Source organism: Castor canadensis, chromosome 10 (assembly GCF_047511655.1).
Source record: "Castor canadensis chromosome 10, mCasCan1.hap1v2, whole genome shotgun sequence".
NCBI classification, from domain to species: domain Eukaryota; kingdom Metazoa; phylum Chordata; class Mammalia; order Rodentia; family Castoridae; genus Castor; species Castor canadensis.
This window is the reverse complement of record NC_133395.1, coordinates 61,718,990-61,742,971: the sequence shown is the minus strand read 5'-3', so window position 1 is coordinate 61,742,971 and position 23,982 is coordinate 61,718,990. Positions and strand designations below refer to the sequence as shown.

The 23,982-nt window shown below is 41.6% G+C and overlaps 1 protein-coding gene and 1 non-coding gene across 8 annotated transcripts in view; both read right to left on the bottom strand.

Moving 5' to 3' along the window:
* Cysltr2 (cysteinyl leukotriene receptor 2) overlaps nucleotides 1-13,810 on the bottom strand; it is a 35,468-nt gene extending 21,658 nt beyond the window's left edge. For 6 of the 7 annotated variants that reach the window (XM_074043396.1, XM_074043397.1, XM_074043399.1 and 3 more), the window contains exons 1-2: nucleotides 13,566-13,810; nucleotides 3,693-3,797 (exon numbers count right to left, since the gene is read on the bottom strand). Coding sequence is in view for 1 of the 7 variants with exons in the window: in XM_020170860.2 (XP_020026449.1) it covers nucleotides 3,693-3,721 (29 nt within the window). In the remaining 6 variants the exon portion in view is untranslated. The remainder of the gene's footprint in view (nucleotides 1-3,692; nucleotides 3,798-13,565) is intronic. The other variant, XM_074043400.1, reaches the window with a different exon arrangement.
* Nucleotides 13,811-16,838: 3,028 nt separating this feature from the next.
* Nucleotides 16,839-16,970, bottom strand: LOC141413206 (small nucleolar RNA SNORA51). The gene has a single exon (XR_012438014.1). It is a non-coding gene; the product is annotated as a small nucleolar RNA SNORA51 (small nucleolar RNA).
* Nucleotides 16,971-23,982: the final 7,012 nt, after the last annotated feature.

Genomic DNA, 23,982 nt, shown 5'->3' with positions numbered 1-23,982 from the left:
AGCCTCTCCGGTTGCTACTAGGTGACATTCTAAGTCTTCTGCTTGGCCACGTGTCTGGGATTCCTAACTTCCACGCTGAAAATCCTCCTGGTATATTGATATCAGGGCCCTCAACTGTCTGAATGCATCAGCTGTCCTCACTGCTCCTCAGTCTTCCCTGCCCCAGGACTCTGGGAAAGTGCATTTCCTCTGTCACTCCACCCCCACCTCAAGCCACAGAGGCTCATTCATGCAAAAAGGAGCAATGGCAAACTGCACTGTTTTCGCTCTGTGCCAGACACTCTGCCAAGCTCTGTGTGTGCATAAGCTCAATTAATCCTCAACAGCTCTTGGTAGTTTTACTTAGTCATAGTTCTAGGCATTCTGATTTGATCATTTCATAGATGAGAAGACCGAAGAGCTCAATCATGGAATAGCTTGTGTGCCCTAGTTTACTCCCCAGTTTGTGGTAGAATGGGGCTTGAGCCCAGCTGCCACCTCTCCACCACCACAGCATCCCACCTTTCTCTGAGCTGCATATTCTAGGCCCTGGGTATGCAACAGTGAAGAAAACACAGTCTCCAATTTGTAGGGTGGTGAATGAGCTGTACGTGTTAACAGCCAGCACTTGTGGAGCAAGAAGGGCCATGAGAAGAAAAGGTAGAGTGCTATGGGACCATGTCAGAGAGGAGGCAGCCAGCCTATGGTGGGATGAGGGAGAGTTACCTTGAGGTTCCGAGCAGAGAGGTTGGCTAAGGAGAGAGAGTCAAGGATTCCTGGCAGAGGAAGACTAGGCATGAAGGCCCAAAGCCAAGTGCACATGGCAAGTCTGGGGAAGTGTAAGTAATTTGGGGTAGCCTAGGAAAGGAATGCAAGACTCAAGAAGGGCCTGTGTCAACACTAAGGAGTTTAGGTTTTATCCTGAGGGCAGTGAGAACTCCCAAAAGGTGGGGAGCCAAACTACATTTTAGAGAGGCAATTCTGGCAGAAGAGAGAGGAGGCGAGCCTAGGGGCAGAGACAGACATGCTCCCATGAGTGTCCAGGGCAGAGGGATGAACAGACCTAGATGGGATTGAGAGATAAACAGGAGTGAGAGTGTATCTGACCATGGAAGGGCTGGATGGGCAGTCAAGGAAAAGGGGGGTTAAGGGTCCTCTCCAGGGAAAGTGGTGACTTTCATTTTAAAAATGAACAGATGAAAAAGATGCTGTTTGGGGGAAGAAATGAGGAACTTGATTTGGGGCATTTTGAATCTGAGGTGGTTATGAGACAGGCAAGTGGACGTGTGATACTGCAGTCTAGAACTGAGGTGGAGTAGGTGGGTGAGCCTGATGGAGTTAGGGACCGTGGGCCATCAGCCCTAGATGGAGGCTGAAGTCATAGAATAGATGAACTCACACAGGGATGTGAGAACAGAGAAGGAAAGGGGATCAAGAACAGGAGCTTCGGGGACATCAACAATTAATGACAGGCTGGAAAGATGAAGGAGAAAGACTGAGCAGTTGATAAGAGGTGCATCAAGAATGCAATGCCACCTGAGCACATGCTTTAAGGAGGAAGGAGTGGTGGACTGGGGTAAACAGCACCAGGGGATTTAGCAACCAGAGGATATCAGTGACCAGTCAAGTAGGGTAGAAGCCCTATGGCAGGAAGCTGATTAACAGAGGAACAGTTGATAAAGTAACCACAGTAGGGGAGAGGATGCTCATGAGGTCTGTGGAGGGTTTGTTGCTGGAGGAAGTTTGAGTCAGGGAGGGGCGATGCAAGCCATCTCTCTGGAGACACCTTGATTCTTACTCTTGGTCTGTCTCCTTCCTATGGCTTCAGTTTTTACCTCTGTTCATCTCTCTTCCTCTCTCTTTAAAATCATACACCTGAGACATGGTATAGTAGACTGTATGGATTACCCATGAGGAATGCATTCCAAGAACCCCAGCGATTGACTGAAATTATAACCAGTACAAAGAAACTACTTTTGAAAAGCACTGACTCCTCAAATGTCCAAAGGGTAACTAAAAGCAGGAGAAAAGCTTGGCAGCCCCACCTCCATTTTGCATCTGCCTCTTTTACCCTGAAATCACCTTGGGTTCCAGGAAGGGCAGGACTGATCAATAATATTTTTATGACAAGGGAACAAAACTATCCCCAAGGAAAGGATTAGCAGAGCCCTGCATGACAGACCCCCGCCCCATTTGAAATGAGGACAATTACCTATAATGAGGAAGCTGTACCCTAGAGCAGGAGCAATCATCTCATGGAAACCAGATTACTCCACTCAAGTGATGACAGTGATAACAACTTCTTGGTAATCCCTTGCAGAAGCAGAACTGAGATAATGATCGACCAGGCCACACTTTGCCTAGGACTGCTTAGCTATGCATATCTCTCTCCCCTGTCCCACTCTTCCTCTATTTAAACCTAAAGATGGGTTGAAGTGCTAACTGCCCTTTCCTGTAAGCCATGTAATAAGTCTCCTTTCTCTGTCCTGGACCACTACTAATCTCTTTATTTTGCTTACTGGGTAAGTGGCTGAACCCAAACCTGTGGAAACCCTGGAGTTAGGCCTCTGGCCCCGAACTCCTGGTTTCAAAACTATGAATAGTAAGTACTAAGCCCTAGACAAATGTTTTTCTCTCATAGGCTCTGCAGCATTAGGATCAGAGTTTATTGTCCTTCCATGTTTTGTGCCTTGCATCACTACTTTTATGCTTTGAAGCCATTGTTATTATCATTTTTTTTAAGACTATGTAGCCAAGGCTGGTCTGGAATTCACTATGTAGAAGCTCAGGCAGGCCTTGAAATCACAATCTTCCCTCACTACCTCCCTGCGGCCATTATTAAGTAAAAAAGGAATGACTTGAACACAAGCACTGCAATACCAATACAGAGACTGTTGATAGCAGAGACTGCTACTAAATTATTAGTAGGCAGGTAATGTAGAGAGAATGGCTACTGTTGAGCTGGTGGTGTGGCTCAAGTAGTAGAGAGCCTACCTAGAAAGCGTGAAGCCCTGGGTTCAAACCCCAGTATCACCTAAAAACGAAACAAAGCAAACAAACAAACAAAAACCTTCCAAACAGAATAGAGACACTTGACAAAGGATGATTCAACAACCTAGGCAGGTCGGAGTGGGAGAGCATGAGATTTCATCATGCTGATCGGAACAGTGCATAACTTGAAAATTAAGAGTTATTTCTGGAATTTTCCATTTAATATTTTTGAACCATGGCTAACCACCTTTAACTGAAATCACATCTAAGGTGTGTGTGTGGGGGGGGGTTACTCTAAGAGCTACTTGAAATCCAGTAGAACTGGAATTTGACTCACAACCTTCCCACTTTCTAGCTGTGTAACATTTGCTCTCTGAGCTTTAGTTTCTTCTTTAAAATGAAGCTAATATGGCTAGTTCCTTAGGATTGTCTGAGTTTTAAGTGAACGGATGTGTTTGCTCTGCATAGCAGATAGTCTAGCAAATGCTAGCTTCCTCTCCTCCTACCTAATTCTGTGACCTGCTGAAATTCTGTCTCATTTCTCTTTGTACTTTTACATCTAAACTCCCTAAATCAATAGTCACTCTATTATCATTTCTCTCTTGTCTTCCTCTTCCTAATCTATACAATATGGTTGTCCCAGTGTGTTAGTCATTTTTCGTCAATGTGACAAAATACCTGAGAAAAACAACTTAAGAGAAGAAATATTTATTTTGGCTCACAGTTTCAGTCCATGGTTTCTTGGTTCCATCCCTTTGGGCCTGACATAAGGCTGACCATCATGGAAGGGAGGGTGTAGTGGAGCAGAGCTGCTTTCCTCCTGGCATCTAGGAAACAGAGAGAAAAAGAGGAACATCCAGGGGTTACATACACCCTTCAAGGGCATGCCACCAATGACCTACTTCCTCCATCATCACCTACCAATAATACCATCAAATTATGAATCCATCAATGGGTTAATCCATTGATGAATTCAGAGGTCTTTGGTCCAATTCCCTCTCAATGATGGCTCCACCAACTGGGGACCAAGCTTTGAAGCATGGACACTTCATTATTATCTACTTTTTAAATAAGTGGAAAAATTGAGACCAGGAGAATATAAGTAACTTTTCCTGAATTCTAACTGAAATACACTCCCACATTTCTAGGTGGGAGAATAATCTTATTTGGAGATTCAGCCTCTGCCTCAAACTCTGTCTGAACTTACTTACTATTGATCCTGCTCAACTGATGGCTGCTATTAGGATATTTTCTTTAATTCTTCTTGTTTTTATATCTCACATCTAATCAAACTACTGGAGTTATCACAATTGTTTTATACAAAGTGTCTTTAAATCTATCTTTAATATATATGTACAATAACTTTAGCTTTAACAATATAACTTTAATATATATATATATATAATAAAACTTAGATTTTGTCAGCCGATGTCCAGAAGCCATAAATATCTCCTGACCTGTACACAGTTGCTAGATTGAGCCCATTAAAATGCCATTTTCATTTTGATGTGAACCTGTAATTGCCTATTGGGCCAAATGCAAATTCCTCTACCAGAAACATAGGGCTTATCAACACTTGGTCCCAGCCATACCTGCAATGGTCACATTTGAGAGTCAATACCAAGAAACTCTCATATGTGAGAGCCATACAACGAAATGACCAATGGTGGAAGGAGTACAGAATCCTGGGTCCTGGTCTGCCATTTTCTAAGTGGGTGGCCTTGAACAAACATGTGACTTAACTCCTCTGGCAAAGCTCATCTTTTGCAAAGATCCTGGGGATGATGATGCCTGACCCCATATCTGAAGAGGGCTCTGAGAGGACCAAATGTATCAATGCACGTAAAAGGCACTTCGAAAACTGGAGTTGGCATTATTGTAGTTATTTAGAGTTCCTTGTGAGACCAGACAGCCCAGACCTGGATTTGCACTTTGTGTGAATGCGCGTATGTGTGTGTGTGTGTGTGAGTGTGCATGGTGCCAGTGCCTTGCACCTGGTAGACAAGTGGTCTACCACTGAGCTACATCCCCAGCTGATTTACACTTCTTCTTGCATGCCCCTGTGCCTTTCATGCCATTCTCCTTGGTTTCTGCCCTACCAATCTCCCCCACCTACCTTCTTACCCAACCTGCAAGGTACCTAACTTTGCCAGGCCAAATCCTCCTCTTTCTTGAACATCCCCATTGCCTTCTGTAAGTACCTTATCCAACTAACTCTTCTCACAATGATTTTTATCCCAAAACTTTAGAACATGACTTCAATTTTAGCTCCCAGGACTACTACATACTGTAGAACTCCAAAAAAGACATTCGTTTTCAGTTCATAGAAATGTCCAGAGGCAAGAACTGATGGAAGGTGATGGAAGCAAATCTGCTACTTCCTAGCTTTGAGGTCTTGGCTAAGTGACTTATCTTCTCTGAACCTCAGTTTTCTCATCTGTAGATGGCATAATGAACGTGACATCTCTCACAAAGAGTAAGTGCTCAATGATGATAACCGTATTTTTAAACTTCAAATTGAATTATTATTAAACTTCAAGTATTAAGGATGCAAATTTTTTAGGGCATAGGTAAAAATATAAAGCAAGGGCTGAGATATGATTTGATGTTTAAAAAGTTGGGAAGGAGCTGGGGGCGTGACTCAAGTGGTAGCTGTGTAGCAAGTGTGACACCCTAAGTTCAAACCTCAGTACCATCAAAAAAAAAAAAGTTGTGGAAAGAATGACAGTGGTTGTTTTCATCTCCACAGAAACAGTAGGAAAGAAGGGACGATCACAGATTCAGGGTTTGAATCCTGGTCCTTTCACTTACTAGCTCTATGAACTTGTGCCTCAGTTCCTTACCAGGGAATCGGGACAATGATAATAACAGTCCTTATATCATGACATTATTGAAGGATGCAGTGAGATGACATAAAAATGGTTGTTAGGCCACAGCCCGGACCATAAAAAGCACCAGAGAAAGCTTCAGCAAAAAAAAATGTCAGCTGTTGATACTGCAAAAGTTCCCAGAATTAGTTCCATGAAGTTTTGTGGAAAGAATGCAACCCTTTGGGAGTGGATTTGTCTCTCAAAACCTCAGAGACCCCAGAGTGCTGAACTAACATGGCCTCAGTATTAGTTGCTTTTGTGTTGCTGTAACAAAAATACCTGACATAAAGAACTTAAGGGAGGAAAGATTTATTTTCGTTCATGGTTTTAGAGGGTTCAGTCCATGTCACTTGGTCACAAGCACTTTGTGGGCAGAACATCCTGGTGGCAGGAGCAGGAGTGTGTAGTGGAGTTGCTTCTCCATGGAGGATAGGAAGCAGAGCATGAGACAGGGAGGGGCCAGAGACAAGATACCCTCGGGGATACATCCCCGGTGTCCTACTTCCTCCAGCTAGGCCCCTCCTCCTAAAGGTTCCACCACTTCCCAAAACAGCACCACCAGTTGGGGACCAAGTGTACAATACATGAGCCTGTGGAGCTCATGTATTCAAACTACAACAGCACCCAAACAGGGACATATCATTGCAATTCCTTTCTATCCATGAAATCCATGGCAGAAATGCAGACTTTGTAGACTGACCTTTCTGGACTTCCAGAAATGGTCTTGCATTGTCAGAATTTTTTCAAAGAATTAAAGTGAATTAAGCTTTAGAATCAAAACAGAAATAAAAATTTAAAAAGCAACAAATATTGCAAAATCTCTTGAATGAGGAACTGAGCTGGCCTCTGGACTTCCAGAGTGAATGGAGGAGGAGACCAAAAATACAGGGCTCATTTCCATGGACTCAGCACATCGGAGAATTTTGCTGCTCTGATTTTTCCTCTGGTCTGTCACTCTCAAAGTGCATCAGGAGCCCTAAAGTGCAAGCCACCATGCTCATAATTGTCAGCTTGCTGAACACCATTTACTTCTGTAATGTAGTTACCATTCTGTAATGTAGAACACCATTTACTTCTGTGGCAATGTAGTCAGCACCTTGGCCCATTGGGGGAAAGGTTTGCTGGCTGATCTGCTATAAACCAGAACTCTTAAATAAGCAGCTAGGGTGCTGGAGATCTTGGGGTGAGAATTCTCCATTCCCTTTCTCTGTACAGCAGAGACTCTCAACAGCTCTGAGGCAGGGAGGGCCTTCCTGTGTAGGGGCCAGGGTCCTGGTACTTCACACTGCAGGGAGACTGAAGTCTCTCCTGGAGGGCCTGTGCAGAGTTTTGGGGTCTCACTTTTACCCTCTTATTCAGAGATCCTTAAGTTCAGATGCCATATTAGGTCTTCTTCTCTTGGATCCCAACCAAACCATGTAGTCAATCACCCTCACTCGCCTTCATTCTCAACAGAAAGCAATTTTAGGTCTTGCTCATGGGAGCAAGACCACACAGTCCTGGGGTGGCTTCAAGCCCCTAGGAGCAGTCTGTGAAACCATTCTGCTTTCCATCAGGGAAGATCTGAATGAGCCCTTGTGGGAAGGGTGAAGTGATTTTAATGAGCAATTACCACAACAGGTAGGGTCCCTGTGGAGCACCAAACACACAGAGAATTTTCTTTTTTCTAAACGCTTAATCTAATTGGTTCTTCTATAAGTAATAGTTTCATCCTTACATTCCTCAGGAATCCACCAGGACTGGGGGAAGGGGTTAGAGATATTGGAGGATGTTGGGTATTCGTTACTCAAGTCAGACCACCTTCCTGACTAAATTCTAGAATGTACAGAGAAAATTTACAATACCCCCCTCCCCTCAAAATTAACTCTCAATTTCGTTATCTTGGCTTCCTATTTTGTTCTGAGGATCAGGCACACCCTTTTGTATGATATTAAGTTTTCTAGTTAGAAAATTTTCTTAAAACCATAGTAATTAGATTATTAACTGTCAATGATTCTTCCAGGTACTGAATCATGCCCTTTGGGCTGTGTCTTCTTCTTTCTCTTTCGAGCACTTTCTCTAACCCATGAGAACTCATAGGAGCCACCTTCTCTGTCTGGACTCTGTCTAAGGCTGTGGAACCTTCTTGAAACCTTGACTGTGAATAGTGCTGGACACACACTGGCTGTGGCTTTCCACTGAAAGGAGAACTTAGCCCAGACCACAGAACACGTACATGTAAGAACATGGTATCTTACACCACAAATAAACTGTACGTGGAAATTCAGAAGAGACACAACAAGAAGATGTGTGTTGCCAGAGCTGCTACTAAGTCAAAGATACGGGTGGTGAGAAAAAGACAGTGTAGAAAGTGTGTGCAAAAGTCAGATCCCATAGGTGTCCTCCCTGGGCTGAGAGTTTAATGGTAACTGCCTCTTTTGTGTCTTTGCTGATAAGCTTTTCCCTCCAGTATCTTTATTGGTCCATTTGCACACTGTTCACTGAAGTTCTTTTCTAGAGAGTTTTCCTGTGCAAAAAGTGCCTCCAAATTATGGCATATTTGCAGATAACAATTCCCCCAAAATTGGAGCCTTTCATAATTTCATTCATCCTTGTGTTATTTGGAGGGACAAAAACTCTCAGATTACTACTGATCCCCAGGGATGTAGTGGGAATGGGAGCCTTGCAGAAGGCTGACATCTAAGTATGGGAGGGGTACCCTCCAAGAACAACATGCTTGTCATTATCTCTGACATGTTTCATCCCACGAAATCCCCCTATGTCTTTCTCTGATATTTTCCAAAAACTGGTTTTTCTTCCATATTCATCCTAGCCACTAATATTCAGCCACCACACACACATACAAAAACCACAAATCAATGCAAAGAGAACATATAGAGAGCTCTTACCTCCTTGGAGATATTTTTAAAGCATTATTTTGACTATCTGACAATCATATCTTTCCACTCCTTGGTTATTCTGATATATGAGCCTATCATGCTATGGATTTAATTTTATAGAAAAAAAAAACCTCAAGATTTTTTATTTCCCAATGTACTTCATCAGTGCATTAAGGAAGATTGGAAATAACTTATTAACCTAGTATCTGACCTATTAGTAAGTTCACAGAATTATTCTGTATCAAGTCTCTAATTCCCAAGTGTTCTGATTCCCAATACAGAAGAAAGATCAGAGATAGCAAGTGCTCTCTCAGAAACTGATATGGTTTAGATATGATTTAATTATTTAATTTCAATGTCCCCTATGTGTTTGTTGTAATTGAAAGCTTTATCAGCAGAATGGTGGTTTGGAGAGGTGTTGCAGACATTTAAGAAGCACCTGCCTAGCAAGCGCAAGGTCCTGAGTTCAAACCCTAATACTGCCAAGAAAGAAAGAAAAGGAAGGAAGGAAGGAAAGAAGAAAAGAAGGAAGGAAGAGAGGGAGGGAGGGAGGGAAGGAAGGAAGGAAAGAAAGAAAGAAAGAAAGAAAGAAAGAAAGAAAGAAAGAAAGAAAGAAAGAAAGAAAGAAAGAAAGAAAGAAAGAAAGAAAGAAAGAAAAGAAAAGAAAGAAAGGCCTTTAGGTCATTGGTGGTATGCCCTTGAATTGTGGAGCTCCAGACTGACAATTTCTCTCTCTCTCTTTCTCTCTCTCTCTCTGTCTCTTTCTCTCTCTCTCTCTCCCTCTTTCTCTCCATCCCTCAAGATGTGACCACTTGCTCTGACACGTTTCTGCCATGAAGCCTGCCATCCTCTGACCTCACAAGAGACCAAACCAATAGGGCTGCCCAATCTTGGACTTTAAACCTCAAAATCTATGAGCTAAATAAACCTTTTTTTCTTTATAAAGTTAGTTGTCTCTGACATTTTGGAGTAGTAATACAAAGCTGACTAATACAGAAACCATTGCCATACTCATTCTGATAAATTTCTAAATGTTAGTTAGCAACAGGACACTCCCTGTCTATAACCAGGGTGACTAAATGACAGGACTCGGGGGCTTCCCCAAAGGCCATTTACCCACTGTCTTTCTCTTCTCTCCTGTTTCACTGTTGACAACTTAGAACTTTATACTAAAGATGCAAAAATCTCTGTGTCCAGCCCGGGCTCTTTCAAAGGATCCTTTCAACTTAGGAATTTTTCCCCTTCAACTTACTGCTCAGCCCCTCCTCATGGACCCCGCAATTAATAACCAGACTTCTTTGTCAAAGGAGGCAAACTGCCACCAAGTTATCAATCCAACTGGAGAGGTTTTCCTTTAGATATTATCAAAGATTACATTTTCTCCATCAGCAGATTAATAGAAGGAGGTTAATAAAGTTCAACAGAGATAAACATAAGCTGTAACTATAGTCTACATTCATTAGTGAATTAATTCATTTATGCATTCCCATTTTTTCCTCAGTACAGTCCACATACTGGGTGTTATACAAGACTCCATCTTCACAGACTCTTAGTCTAATAGACTGGAGGACACCACACATAACAACTCCAAAACAAGGAAGGAAGTGGTCAGTGCTCTGACAGAAGCACACATACAGTGCCAGGGGTTTCTGATGTGGATTGAAAAGCTCTCTAAGCAAGGCTGAGCAGCCACAGCAAATCCTTGCTTTTTTCTTTGCAGTATCTAGCTTGGCTGTGCATTAGCCAGAGTTCTCTGGGTAATTGCCCCGTCCCTTGAGGCCTTTATCTCACAGGCTTAGTTTTGGGGGGCTGGCACAATTCTGATCTCTGATATAGCAGAGCCAATTAGAAAAGCAAGAGGGGTCCTCAGGCTGGAATACACACAAGCTATGAACATGTCTGTGGCGGTCCTGACACCAAGCAATGAGTACGTATCATTCTTCCTCCAAAACAGTTGCTTACTGATGGAGGGAGTTCCTCTTAGATTCAAGGTGGATGGAGAGGCAGGAGGTATAATGAATGAAATCATGCACTTTTAAGTCAGAAGGGACCTGGGTTCAAGTCTCGACTCTGTTTTTTGATCACTTTTAGTATATATCACCCTTCTGAGTTTCAAAACTTTCATCTGCCAAAGGAGGGTTAGAGTGAGAATGGGTAAAGAAAGTAACTGAGACATAATCAACTTAGTTCCTGACACATGCTAAGTGCACAGTGAGTGCTAGCTAACAATCACAACACAACTTGTGACAACGTACAAAACTCAGAATTACATAGGAGAATTCTTTGTGATCAAGTGAAAGGGGCCATTTCACTTAGAAAAGAGCCACCCAGAAAGACATGAACAATTCTACTTAATTTACTTTACATTTGTATTACACACGTAGTACATATTTATAGTTAGAAAAAATAACAAGCTAATACAAGCTGAAATATATTTAAATTATAAATGTTAGCAACTAGACATATCTAAAACTTTGTGTATATAGTATATACTTCCTTTCCTCTTTCTCCAAATACACATAATTTTTTTTTCAGCAGCACTGGGGTTTGAACTCAGGGCCTCACACTTGCTAGGTAGGTGCTCTACCACCAGCCCATTTTTGTGTTGGGTATTTTTGAGATAAGGTCTTGAGAACTGCTTGCCCAGGCTGGCCTCAAACTGAAATTCTCCTGATCTCTGCTTCCCAAGTAGCTAGGATTTAAGTGTGAGCCCCTGGCCACTAGCCTGCATAATTATTTTTAAACAAAAATGGGTGCATGTTATAATACTGTTTTGTACCCTGTGTTTTTCTTGTCACTGTGTCATGGTACCATTCTTTGCCAAGTAATAAATATCAGTGTTATCATTTAACTGGCTAAAGACTGTATGTAGACAAAAAAAGTTTTTTAAATTAATTTCATATTAGTAGCTACTCTTCAAGTTATGCTCTAGGCTCAACCAGATTGGGCAAGTACTGGGTCCACCATGGGAATATCCTATGTTCTCTGTGCTTCATCTTTGCTGTCTTTAAAATATTGCACTTATACTGTCCAGGACTGACAGAGTGATTCAAGTGGTAGAGTACCTGCCCAGCAAGAGCGAGGCCCTGAGTTCAAACTCCAGTATCTCCAAAAGAGAAAAAAGAAGGAATTATACTATCTAGAACTTAAAGCTACTGCATTGACCAAATGAACTGATGTATCTAAACATGTTTGTAAATAGTAAAGTACATGAGTGTTTATGGTCATCAAAGAAAAGTACTAAACAAGTACTTTCCTCCATCAAATGGAAACAAGAAGGACTTTGTTTGGCATGCTGTTGACCAAGTTCAGCTGAATCAAAGAAGTGCATCCCTGCTGTAGGCTAGGAATGCTTCAGCCTGGCTTAGCCACCTTTTGTTGGCTCTCAGTTCTTGAGGTGAGAAACCAGAACACAGCCCTGACATCAACTTAGTCCACCTTCCTTATGAGGACATGGGATCCCCAGGCAAGGAAAATGCCATGTCTGTAGCACTCCTGGAATGCCTGGGTAGACCACTTCCTGCCCCTGAATCCAATCCATTGGTCTTTGCTTTTTCCTGTAGTGTGTTTATGACTGGCCAACTGGTAAATGCCCAGCTTGTGTTTGATCTTGGAGGTTGCAAAAGAAAAGGAGTCTGGCTGCTTTAGCAGGGGCTAACACATACTGGGCTCAATTTTGATACATTTAGAGCATTCTAGAGTCTCAGCTTCTCTAACTGAAGACAGGTCCACATTCTTAAAGTAATAGCAAATTGAAGCTTGCAAGTAAATTCTGATCTCAAGAGCTTAAGTGGTTGATGTAGATGACAGAAATTTCTAGAAGTCTTATGTATCCCACACATTAGCTCTATAATTTGCATTATTTAAACAGTATTAAAAAGGAGATTTGGGTGGCTTCTCTGAAATTGTTTCTCCTCTTCACTTAATACATATTGCTCTCAGGTATGTGTCAGAGACAGGGAAACCATTTTAATAATCTAAGTCAGCTGTTTTTATGCTAACCACTCATTAAACGCATGTGGGAAGGTTTTGGAACACAAAAATACTACCAATGACTGGCTGATCCCTCAAAGCAGAGTTTCAGTTATTTGAGGGTCAATTTTCTAATCTCCTCAGAGTCAGGGGATTCTGGCTAAATGCACAGCCACAGGTGGCAAACACTGATGGAAGTCGAAAGGGAAGCAAGTTACAGGCTCACACTCAGGTACTCTCTCACTTCCATTCTGCCTCTGGGCAAAACCACCACAATACACATGCACACTTGCAATCTCCTCCCCACAAAAGCAAGAACCTCAGTTGGAAAGTGTGTGTGTGTGTGTGTGTGTGTGTGTGTGTGTGTGTGTGTGTGTGTGTGTGTGAGAAATGTGGGTTTATAATTTTATCTTATGAAATAAAATTACCCAATCTATGAAAAATAGAGCTGTTATATGGGGAAAAAAATAGAGGAATGCTTGAATAAAGTACAGTAAATCTCAGTGCAATATTATATAGCCATTAAAAATTACAATTATGAAGAATTCATAGCAACATGGATAAAGTAAAAGCTGTAATAGACGAAATGGGTATAAATATGGACACAGCTATGAAAATCAAACTAAAATTATACACACACAGATAGAAAGACTAGTCGAGGTTATCTGGTTTTGCTTCCTTCTACTTTTTTTTACTTTCTCGATATTTTTTTAAGCTATCATATATATGACAAAAAAGACACTGATAGTAAAGCAAAATAAATTTACTTTTCACAAGTTATTTCTCTATGAAATGATCACCAAGGCACAATTCTCAACAATGAATTAACAAAACAAAACAAAACAAAACAAAACAAAACAAAAGTAAAGCCCACCTGTAGGTTTCTGTCCTTCAGCTGCCTTGGCTTTCTTTCTCTCTCTCTCTCTCTCTCTCTCCCCTCTCTTCCTTCCTCCTGCCTCTCTCCTCCCAGTCATTCAGCTTGCTCACTTAAAAAAAAAGTGAAACAGCCAATTACAGTTTATGAACAGTGTCAACCAATAGCAAGAAAAGAAGGAAATTTGGGCAGCTGTTTATGTGTGCTGGTGTGGGGGCTAGGGTGGCTTCCTTCTTAGGAAAAAGGGAAGATTTTCATTCAGGGGCTAACTCTACAGTAAGGAACCCTGAAATTGCCTTGCCCCCTAACAACTGGTTTTTAAATTTTGTTTTGTTCTTTATTAACATCTTTCACAAGAGCTCAACAGGATGTGAGAGACTAGAGTTGGGTATGGAGTGGCTTTTAGTTCTCCTAAACGGTTTCTGTTCCCATGACAAGAGCAACATCTGCTCTGCCCTGTGCATCCAGCTCTGTGCAGTTGTTCCAAACACTCCTGTCAGTCACTTGCCTTATTGCTTGCACTCAGATGGAGGCCTTACTCATTCTGTGGAAAATTCTCTGGAAGAGTCACCCCTGACCCCTATAGCTCACATAAGAGGTCCTTTCTCAGTCCTCATCTCCCTTCCTATCTTGTTTGCACAGTTAACCATGGATGCTTTTTGGGATTTCTTCCTTCCCCTCTTGCTCCCGGTTCTTTTGCCACCCTTCAGATTGCTTCTCCTTTACCTTTTTTCTGATACCTTTTTTTTCAACCAAATTTCCAGATGTGAGCTTTCCCCAAAGATCTGTCTTCTGACCTCTTCCTTCCCTCTTCTCTTGCTTTTGTGTACCTTATCCACAACCATTGCTGAATTTAATATGGCCCAATTATTTCCTGTCCCAAGCCTACAATCCCCATCTAAGCTAATGACACCACAACGATTCAGTCAGTTAACTCAGCCATAAGCCTATAGTCATCCTTAATACCTCTCTTTCTCCCACAGCCTACATCCAAGACAATATGTTCCATTTGTTCTACTTGCAAAATATGTCACAAATCTATTCATTTCTCACCATCCCCATCCCTGTTCAAATCTTTATCATTTCTTGGATAGAAAGTTGCTGCAAGCTGGAGGAGTGGCTCAAACAGAGGAGTGCCTGCCTAGCAAGCTGAGGCCCTGAGTTCAAACCCCAGTACCACCAAGAAAAAGAAAGAAAAAAAACCCTATCACTACAAAGAAAGCTGCACTAATGGGTAAATCAAATGACATTGAGATTACATAGCACCCCAGTCAGAATGACTATCATCAAAAAAGCAAACAACAACAAATGCTGAAGAGGATGCACAGGGTGGGTAGGGAAGGGACCTTTACATACTCTTAGAGTGAATGTAAATTAGTGCAGCTACTATGGAAATTACATATTTGATGGAAAGTAAGTCAGCATACAATAGAGATACCTGAGCACCCATGTTTATTGCAGTACTGTTCACAATATAGCCAAATTATGGGATTAACTGATGGATAAAGAAAATATGGTATATAGATATATACACAGTGTAGTACTATTTAGTCATAAAGGAGAATAAAATTATGTCATTTGCAAGAAAATGGTTGGAACTGGAGATCATAATGTTGAGAGAGATAAGCCAAAGTTGGAAAGACAAATTTATGTTTCCACTCATATGTAGAATCTAGATCTAAAAATAAGAAGGAGGAGGAGGAGGAAGGAGGAATGAAGAAGGAAGAAGAAGGAGAAGGAGAAGGAGAAGGAGAAGGAGAAGGAGAAGGAGAAGGAGAAGGAGAAGGAGAAGGAGAAGGAGAAGGAGAAGGAGAAGGAGAAGGAGAAGGAGAAGGAGATGGAGAAGGAGAAGGAGAAGGAGAAGGAGAAGGAGAAGGAGAAGAAGAAGAAGAAGAAGAAGAAGAAGAAGAAGAAGAAGAAGAAGAAGAAGAAGAAGAAGAAGAAGAAGAAGAAGAAGAAGAAAGAAGAAAAGAAGAAGAAATTGGAGGAGGAGATAGGGAGGGGAGGAGGAGGGAGAAAAGGAGAGGAAGAGGGAGGAGGAGGAAAATGTAAAAGGGAGATTTTGGGAGGACCAGTGGGAAAGGATGGGAGGAAGGAGAAGCTGATGGAGGGTGAATATGATTGAAGTACATTATGTCTATATGTGGAAATAGCATAATTAAACCTACTAAAAACTGTTTAAAAAAAAAGGGAGGGAAGGTGGGAGGGAGGATATGAAAGAGTAATAGAGGGATGAATTTGCAAGTATGGAAATGTCACAACGAAGCCCCTTTGTACAATTAATATATACTAATTTTTTAAAAAAGAAAGAAATCAGCAGTGGTGGAGTGCTTGCTTGATATGTGCAAGGCCCTGGGTTTGGTCCTCTGTACCACAAAAAAAAAAGATAATGAAGTGAAGACAATAAAATGAAGAAAAAAATGCAAGCTGCAGTAATATTAAGAAATAAAACAGAGAAAAACACTTCTCCAAATGGAAAAGAAATAAGTAAAATGATCTGTTCGTAGAGAATATCATACAGTTAAAAACCTAAAGATTCTTTGCAAAAAAAAACCCTGCTAAAACTAAGAAACAGGCCAGGTATTATAGCACATACCTGCAATCCCAGCTACTCAGGAGGCATTGAGGCAGGAGGATCACAAGTTCAAAGCCAGCCTGGACAAAAGCAGTAAAACCCTGTCTCAAAATAATAAAAATGAAACGGCTAGGAGCATAGCTGAAGTGGTAAAGCAGCTGCCTAACAAGCTCAAGTTGTGCATTCAATCCTCAGTATAGAAAAAAAAAAAGAAAACAAAAGGAAAGGAAGATAAAAACCCTAATAAAGAAATTGAACAAGGTTACAGGATACTAAATCACATGAAAATCTGTTGCATTTTTATATATTAACAATGACCAATCCATAAACGAAATCAAGAAAATCATTCCATTTATAAGACATCAAAAAAGAATAAAATACTTAATAACTAACTTGACCAAGAAGTTGACTTACACACTAAAAAATATAAAATATTGCTGAAAGAAATTAAGGAAAGACATAAAAAAATAGAAAGACATCTATATCCATGGGTTGAAAGAATTTTTTCAATATTGCTACTTTCAATACAAGACTATTTTTTCAAATATCTCAATTCTCTATAAACTGACAAAAAATCAATACAATTCCTATCCAAATCTCAATAATGTATTTTCAGAAATAGAAAAAATCCATCCTAAAATTCATATGGAATCTAAAATGACCTCTGAATAGCCAAAATAATCTTTTTTTCTCCCACCCCATGTCTCCCCATTCACAACACAGACCAGGCACAAGGCCTGGGCTGAGATGTATATGGAGTAGGTTTACTTTCCCTCCTCTTTCTATACAATCAGTATAAGAACATGGCTTGTTGTAAGTACCAGGAGGCCAAAGTAATCTTGAAAAGGACCAACTAAGCTAGAATTCTCATAGTTCCTAATTTCCAAACTTAGTACCAAACTACTGTGATCAAAACAGTGTTGTCTTGGTATAATGACAGACATGTAGGCGATGAAGTAGAATAGAATAAAGCCTCTCCACACACAGTCAAGTGACTTTGAAAAGAGTCTCAAGACCATCTAATGGGAAAAGACAGTCTCTTCAACAAATGCTGAGAAACCTGGAAAGCCACATACAAAGCAATGAAGCTTACACAAAAATTATCTCAAAGTGGATAAAAGGCCTAAATATAAGAGCTACACTATAAAAGCTTTAGAGGAAAACAACAAAGCTTTATGATGATTTAGGATTAGACTATGATGTCTTGATTGTGACTCCAAAGGCATAGACAAAGTGAAAATACACAGTCAGGAGTGGTAGCACATGTGGGCAATTGACGAGGCAAAGAGGATGAGGCAGGAGGATCACAACTTCGAGGCCAGCCCGGCTACACTTTAAAAAAGACACACAAATTGAATTTGATAACAATTAAAAACTTTTGTGCATCAAAAGACATTAACAACACATGAAATGAAAAAAGTATTTGCAAATCGCATATATGATAAGGGAATAACACCCAAAATGTATAGAAAACTCCTTTTTAAAAAAACAATTTAAAAAATAAGCAAAAGACTTGAATTAGATCTTTCCCCAAAGGGAAAATAAAATTGGCCAAGAGGGGCTGGAGGCGTGGGTCAAACAGTAGAGCACATGCCTTGCAAGTATGAGGCCCTCAGTTCAAACTTCAGGACCACCACTTAAAAAAAAGTTTTAAAAAATGGCCAATATACACATGAAAAGATGTTCAATATCATTAATTGTTAGGGAAATGCAAATCAAAACCACAATGAGATACCACTTTATAACTTTATACTTTATTATTTAAAAAAGCAAACAAAAAAATTAAAAGAACAAGTGTAAGCAAGGATGTGAACAAACTGGACCCCTTATGCACTGCTGGTAGGAATGTAAGATGGTTCAGGTGCTGTGGAAAACTGTATGGTGAGCTTTCAAAAAAAGAAAAATTAAAAGAATTGCCATATCACCCCCACAGACTCCTAGCCCCTTTAGGTCAGAAAGTGCTGGATGAGGACCACAGAGGTGTCCCTAAAGCATGGCTCTAGGACAGTGACTCCTAAAGGTAAGTCTAAGAGCGATTCTGCCTTCCTGGTCCAACTGAAGCCCCACTTCAGGTCCTATTCCTGTTAGTTGCCCCCCATGCTCCAAACTATCTCCAAGAATAAAAAAGCACTATTTTAAGGCTGAGTGGAGCCCAAATTATAAACAGCAGGAGTTTAAGTATGCTAGGAAGAAATTAGCAAATACTTTCTTTAAAATAAACAAGGAAGGCTGTTCCTTTTTTTTGCTGATAGTTTATTTTCAGGCACTGGAACAGACCTTGAACATCATCTAATCCAACCTTTTATGAGTCATGTCCAGGCACAGTAAGCAGCTCAGTCACAGCACACAGCTAGGTAATGTCAACACTTCAGGCCAAAAAGTTTGCTCACAGTCTGCAATGCTGTCAGCCCTACCCTCTCTTCTTGTGCCTCCCCTGACTCCAAAGCCATGGGAAAGCATGGCCCTGGCTCATTCCTCACCCAAGTTCCCCTCCAACCCCTGAAACCACGAATGCCAGTGATCTGCCCCAGTCTTGACTGTGGCCTGGTTCCAAGAGCCAAATGTGAGAATCCTTTCTCAACCCCTGTAGCTCTCAAATCTTGAAACATGGAGGAATAAAGAAGAAGTCTTCCTTGAAATCTCTCTGCTGCTGCACCAATGAAGAGGAAGGAGGCTACTGGAACCAGTATAAGCAGGTCCTATAATGACCATGACAAAACAATGAGGTGACCTTACCTTCCCATCCAGGAACTGGGATGGGGGCAGGTAGTTCCTAGTGCAGTGTCTTCATGCAATTGTAGAAGGGGCTGGGGCCCTTGATGTTCCTGGGGCTGGGGACAAGGATGTTCCTGGGCTGGAGACTTATTTCTAACATTTGATTAAAACCACTTGGAAACTCACAGTATACAAATTTTTTTTTATCATTTTTACATTTACTCACATGTGTATACATTGTTTGGGCCACTTCCCCACCCCCCTTCCCCTACAGTATGCAAATATTACATTACCAATCTCACCTGGAGGGGAAAAAAGAGCTTGAAAGAATATTTAATTCTCCAAGCAACCACTAGAGATTTTTATTCCTCCAATAAATGAATTAATGTCCATTTTATTAGAATAAGCAATGTGAAAAAAATCTCAGCTCTGTGCTCCCAGAGCTCCCTCTTGCATGTCAGTTTCTCAAGAAGCAGAACATGACATATGTCAGGAATGTGAGAAGTTGGCTGGGTGTGGGTGTGCACACTTGGAATTCCAACACTGGGGAGACCGAAGGAAAAGGATCAAGAATTCGATGGGGAAAAAAAAAAAGAAGAGTATAAGACAGATAATGAGGGAAATGCCTCTTTTTCTTTTCCCCTCCCTCTCAACTGTAAACCTCAGGGATACAAGTGGTCCCTGACCTATGCTTTTTCAGACTTGTGACTGGACCTAGGATTTTTTCAACTTCACATGATGCAAAAAGCAATAGGTATTCAGTAGAAAGTGTACTTTAAACATTGAATTCTATCTCTTCCTGGCTAATGATACATGTTCTGATTCTCCCTCACCATGCTGGACTGAGCCACAACTCCTAGTCAGCCCTGTGACACTAAAGTAGCCATTAATACGTTACAGTGTGCTGGCTTCTAAGCTAGAATGTTTGGTAGGTTGGGTGGATTCAAAGCATTTTCAGTTTACAATGGGTTTATCAGCACAACCCCATTGCCAGTTGAGGAACTTCTGTGGTTTTAGGACAGTCTGGGATCTCTCAGCACTCCATAGGCAGCAATGTCACTGAAAAGTACCCTCAGACGCTCTCTTTCTTTGTTCAACTTGGCCAGATACAATCACGTGTTTCCTTTGAGAGAGAAGCTGAAAGATGGGCTCCAAGAGACCCAACCAACAGCCCTTGGCAGGGAGCAGGCCCATGGTCCATGGCATGGATCATAAGGTTTAGGCAGAGCATGCTTTGTGGAGGGTATAAACACGGAAAGTTATCTTCACACTCTTCTCTTCTCCTAGGAGACCCTTCCCTCTCTTTCAGCCTGCCTTTTCTCAGACCCCTAAAATCTCATGCATTTATCCAAGGTCTTTCCTGCCCTGAGGACAACATTTAGTTAAGTCATTCAGGGAAAATTAATGACTGAGAATGCATCTGCCTGAGTGCATTTGCTGTTGCTATTACAAAATACTTGAAACTTCAAGGTAATTTATAAATGTTGGTTTATTTGGTTCAGTGTTCTGGAAGCTGAGAAGTCCAACACTATGACCCTGGTGTCTCTTCAGCATCTGAATAGGGCCTTCTTGCTGTGTTATAACATGGTGGAAGGTATCACATGGTGAAACAGAGCAAGTGTGCTTGCTCAGGTCTCACTTACTCTTCTTATAAAACCAATAATGCCATGGTAAGGGCCCCACTCTCATGATCTCAACTAATCATAATTACCTCCCAAAGGCACCACCTCTAAACCTCACCAAAATATACATTTGGGGATGAAGTTTCTAATACATGAACTTTTGAGGAAAACACTCAAACCACAGCAGTAGCATTCTAGAAATAACCCACAGAATTAGAGCCTTAATGAAATATATGATACAGAAGGGATTCTAAATGTACCAGTTTAGTTTTAAATCTGTAATTGTAAATTCCATTCCGGTTTCTTCCAAATCCTAAGAGTGGTGTCATGAGCCCTGTTTGTCTGAACCTTGGGGCTCTCTCTGGATGCTATGTCTTCAATCTCAATGGGTGAATCATTCTTCACTCCCACCTCTGTGACCCTCGCCAGGTGTCAAGTGGCTAGGTAAGAACACACCTGATGGCCATCCTTAGGCCCAAAGCACCCCCAAGCATCCCAAGCACCCCAAGATGCCTACGAGGGTTTCTACCCAACTCTGCAGAGCACATGCATGCTAGGAGCAGCACTGTCACTTGACTTCCCTCTGGGCTTGGCCCAGCCAATGTACTTGGTCATTTAAACAGCAATTACAATGGCAGCAGAGTTGATGGGCACAGCGGGGCTGCTGTCTGTCCTCCATTGCCATTTGGGAACATAGAGAGACATGGGAAGGGAGGCCTGTTTGCCCTCAGCTCCCTTCCTCCCTGCTCTGCTCTCTTCAGACCAGGGTGGGGAGCACAGCTTTAAAGCTCAGACGATAATGTAGAGCTTCTTGCTCTACTTGGCACAGGTGGGAGGTGGGAAGGAGTTTCTCATCAGTTCTGTAGGTGGCATTTTTGAGGGCATCTACATGTCTTTTGTGGCTCCAGCTTCTGCCTCTGCCTGTCTGTCCAGCCATGGTTGACTTCATAGCTTAGCAAAAGCCATTTCCCCCCGAGAATCCCTGTGGCCCAGGCATAGTGATAGCTTCTACTGTGCTAATCTCTGTGTTACCTCAGCCCCTGCTTGGTTCTCAGCTCTTCCGTCACCTATGTAAAATGATCCCAGTTTTAAATATTCAGAATGGGTTTCATGGTCTGTGAGACCTGAGGAATAAGCTGCTCTGATGAGCTCCTGGCTTTAAGAGGGGCACCTGTTCACCATATTCAAATGTTCCAACAGCTACTGGGAGCCTTCCATGTGCTGGACCCTTGCCAAGCTCTTAACACATATTTCTTTACACATATTACCATGAACCATACATTAGATGATCAAAAAGTGTCTTGGAGAGACTGGGTGCAATGGGACATACCTATAATCCCAGCCACTCAGGAGGCAGAGACAGGAGCATCACAGTTTGAGTCAGCAAAGTTAGCATGAGATCCCAAGCAAAAAAAAAAAAAAACTAAAAGTAAAAGGACTGGGGGTATGAATCATGTGGTAGAGAACTCACTCAGCAAGTACGAGGTCCCAGGACTACAAAGGAAGAGAGGAAAGAATATAGGGAGGGAGGGGAACCTTTATATCATGCTTACATTAATTTGATGCTTACGTTTATATGATGTTTAAATTAATCCCTAAAGGTGGGGGCAGCAGGTGCTTCTTAAACTAGGCATGTGCAATAGAATGGGCACAAGCTAACAGTTCAAGTACAGAACACCAAGAAACGTATCGTGCACTCAGTGTCTAAAGAGCACTTTGCATTGGCCTTAATAGCTAGAGACTTTAGAATTCCACAGAACCCAGGAAATTACATTATTTCATCCAAATCCTTAGGGACATCCCAAGCACCATGCCACTTAGGAACTGTGCAGACTAAATAATTCACTTTGCTTCTCACAGATGAGCCATGAGGCTCCTGCTGATGACAGGCCAGGGTACAATTAGTGCCGCGCTCCCCTCTGGAGGGGAGAGACTGATGCTATGGTTGCTGAGGGGTTCTGGGCTCCATCCCAGCAGCCTGCAGTGGGAGCTTCAGGAAAAGGAAGTGATGGGAAACAGGCTACTGAAGGAGGCACTCAGAATGATTTCCCACACTCCAGGGATGCAGGGTTTACCCCTCCTTCCTCTACAGGATATAAAAAGTCCCTTCTGTTTTGAGCATGTGAAATAATAGGGAGCCTGGAAACATGAAATCCCATGAAAACTAAAAGGGTATTTTAAAAACACAGTTAGATATAAGGCTGTAGTTCTGGAAAAAGTGGTATAAAAAAATAAATGAGTTTTTCCTTATGGACCAGAACCCAAACATCTGAGGCGTCTTCAGATGTCCATTGTCTTTACTGTGAAGACACAGTACAAGTACATGCATGTAGTACATGCTCAATAAATATTTGTTGTATGGATGAAGAAAGGATTGTTCCCATTTTATATCCAAGGAACAATCAAGTAACTGTTTAAAATTACCTTGATTTCAGGAATCTCTATCATTCTATCCTTGCCTCCTTCCTGCTCACTAGAACTGAAGAGTCCAGGTCTGGCACTGTGGTGGATATAAAAGCAAGTAGCCTGCCAACTCTTAAGAGATGTGCTCTTATGCAAAAAGTAGAGTCTATTGGCAAGGACCTTAGTAAGTAAGACATGTACACAAAAATTATACTCCAATCGGGCACTGGTGGCTCACGCCTATAATCCTACCTACTCAAGAGGCAGAGATCAGGAAGATCATGGTTCAAAGCCAGCCCAGGGAAATAGTTTTGGAGTCCCTATCTCCAAAAAAAAAAAAAAAACCACCCCAAAAAAAGGGCTGGTGGAGTGGCTCAAACAGTAAGAGCTCCTGCTTAGTAAGTGTGAGGCCCTGAGTTCAAACTCCAGTGCCACCAAAAAAAAAAGTTATACCCCAAATTGAGTGAAAATTTTATATAGACAATCAATGACTTTAGATTCTTTCTGTGGTGATTATCTTATAGACAGATATGGAGGTTAATTTTATGTATCAGCTTGGATAGCCCATGGTACCCAGTTGTTTGGTCAAACACCAGTATACCCTTTCTCTGAAGATATTTTTAAAGTGAGATTAACATTTCAACCAGTAGGTTTTGAGCAAAGCACACTACTCTCCATTGTATGGGTGAGCCTCATCCAACCAATAGAAGGCTTTGAGAACAAAGACTAAGGTTCCCCAAAGTAGGAGTTCTCAAAACTATAGCAAGAAACCCTGCCTCAGTTTCTAGTCCATGGCCTGTAGAATCTGAACTCAAGACTACACATCAACTTTTCCTGGAACTTCCAGCTTGCCAGCTTGCCCTATGGTTTTTTAACTTGTCAGCATGAGCAATTACTTGAGGAGATGTATCTCTCTTGTCTTCTCTCCTATCTCTGTAACCTATTGGTCCTATTGAGGAAGGAGAGGGGGAAATTATCAAACAAGCAAAACTCCTTTGTAAGTGTCTGATGTGTGGTCTCCTGGCTCAGTGTCACAGCAGGTCTTCCTGAGACTCTAAGTGCAAACAAACCTCTGAAGGAATTTACATCATCCACAGGAGGA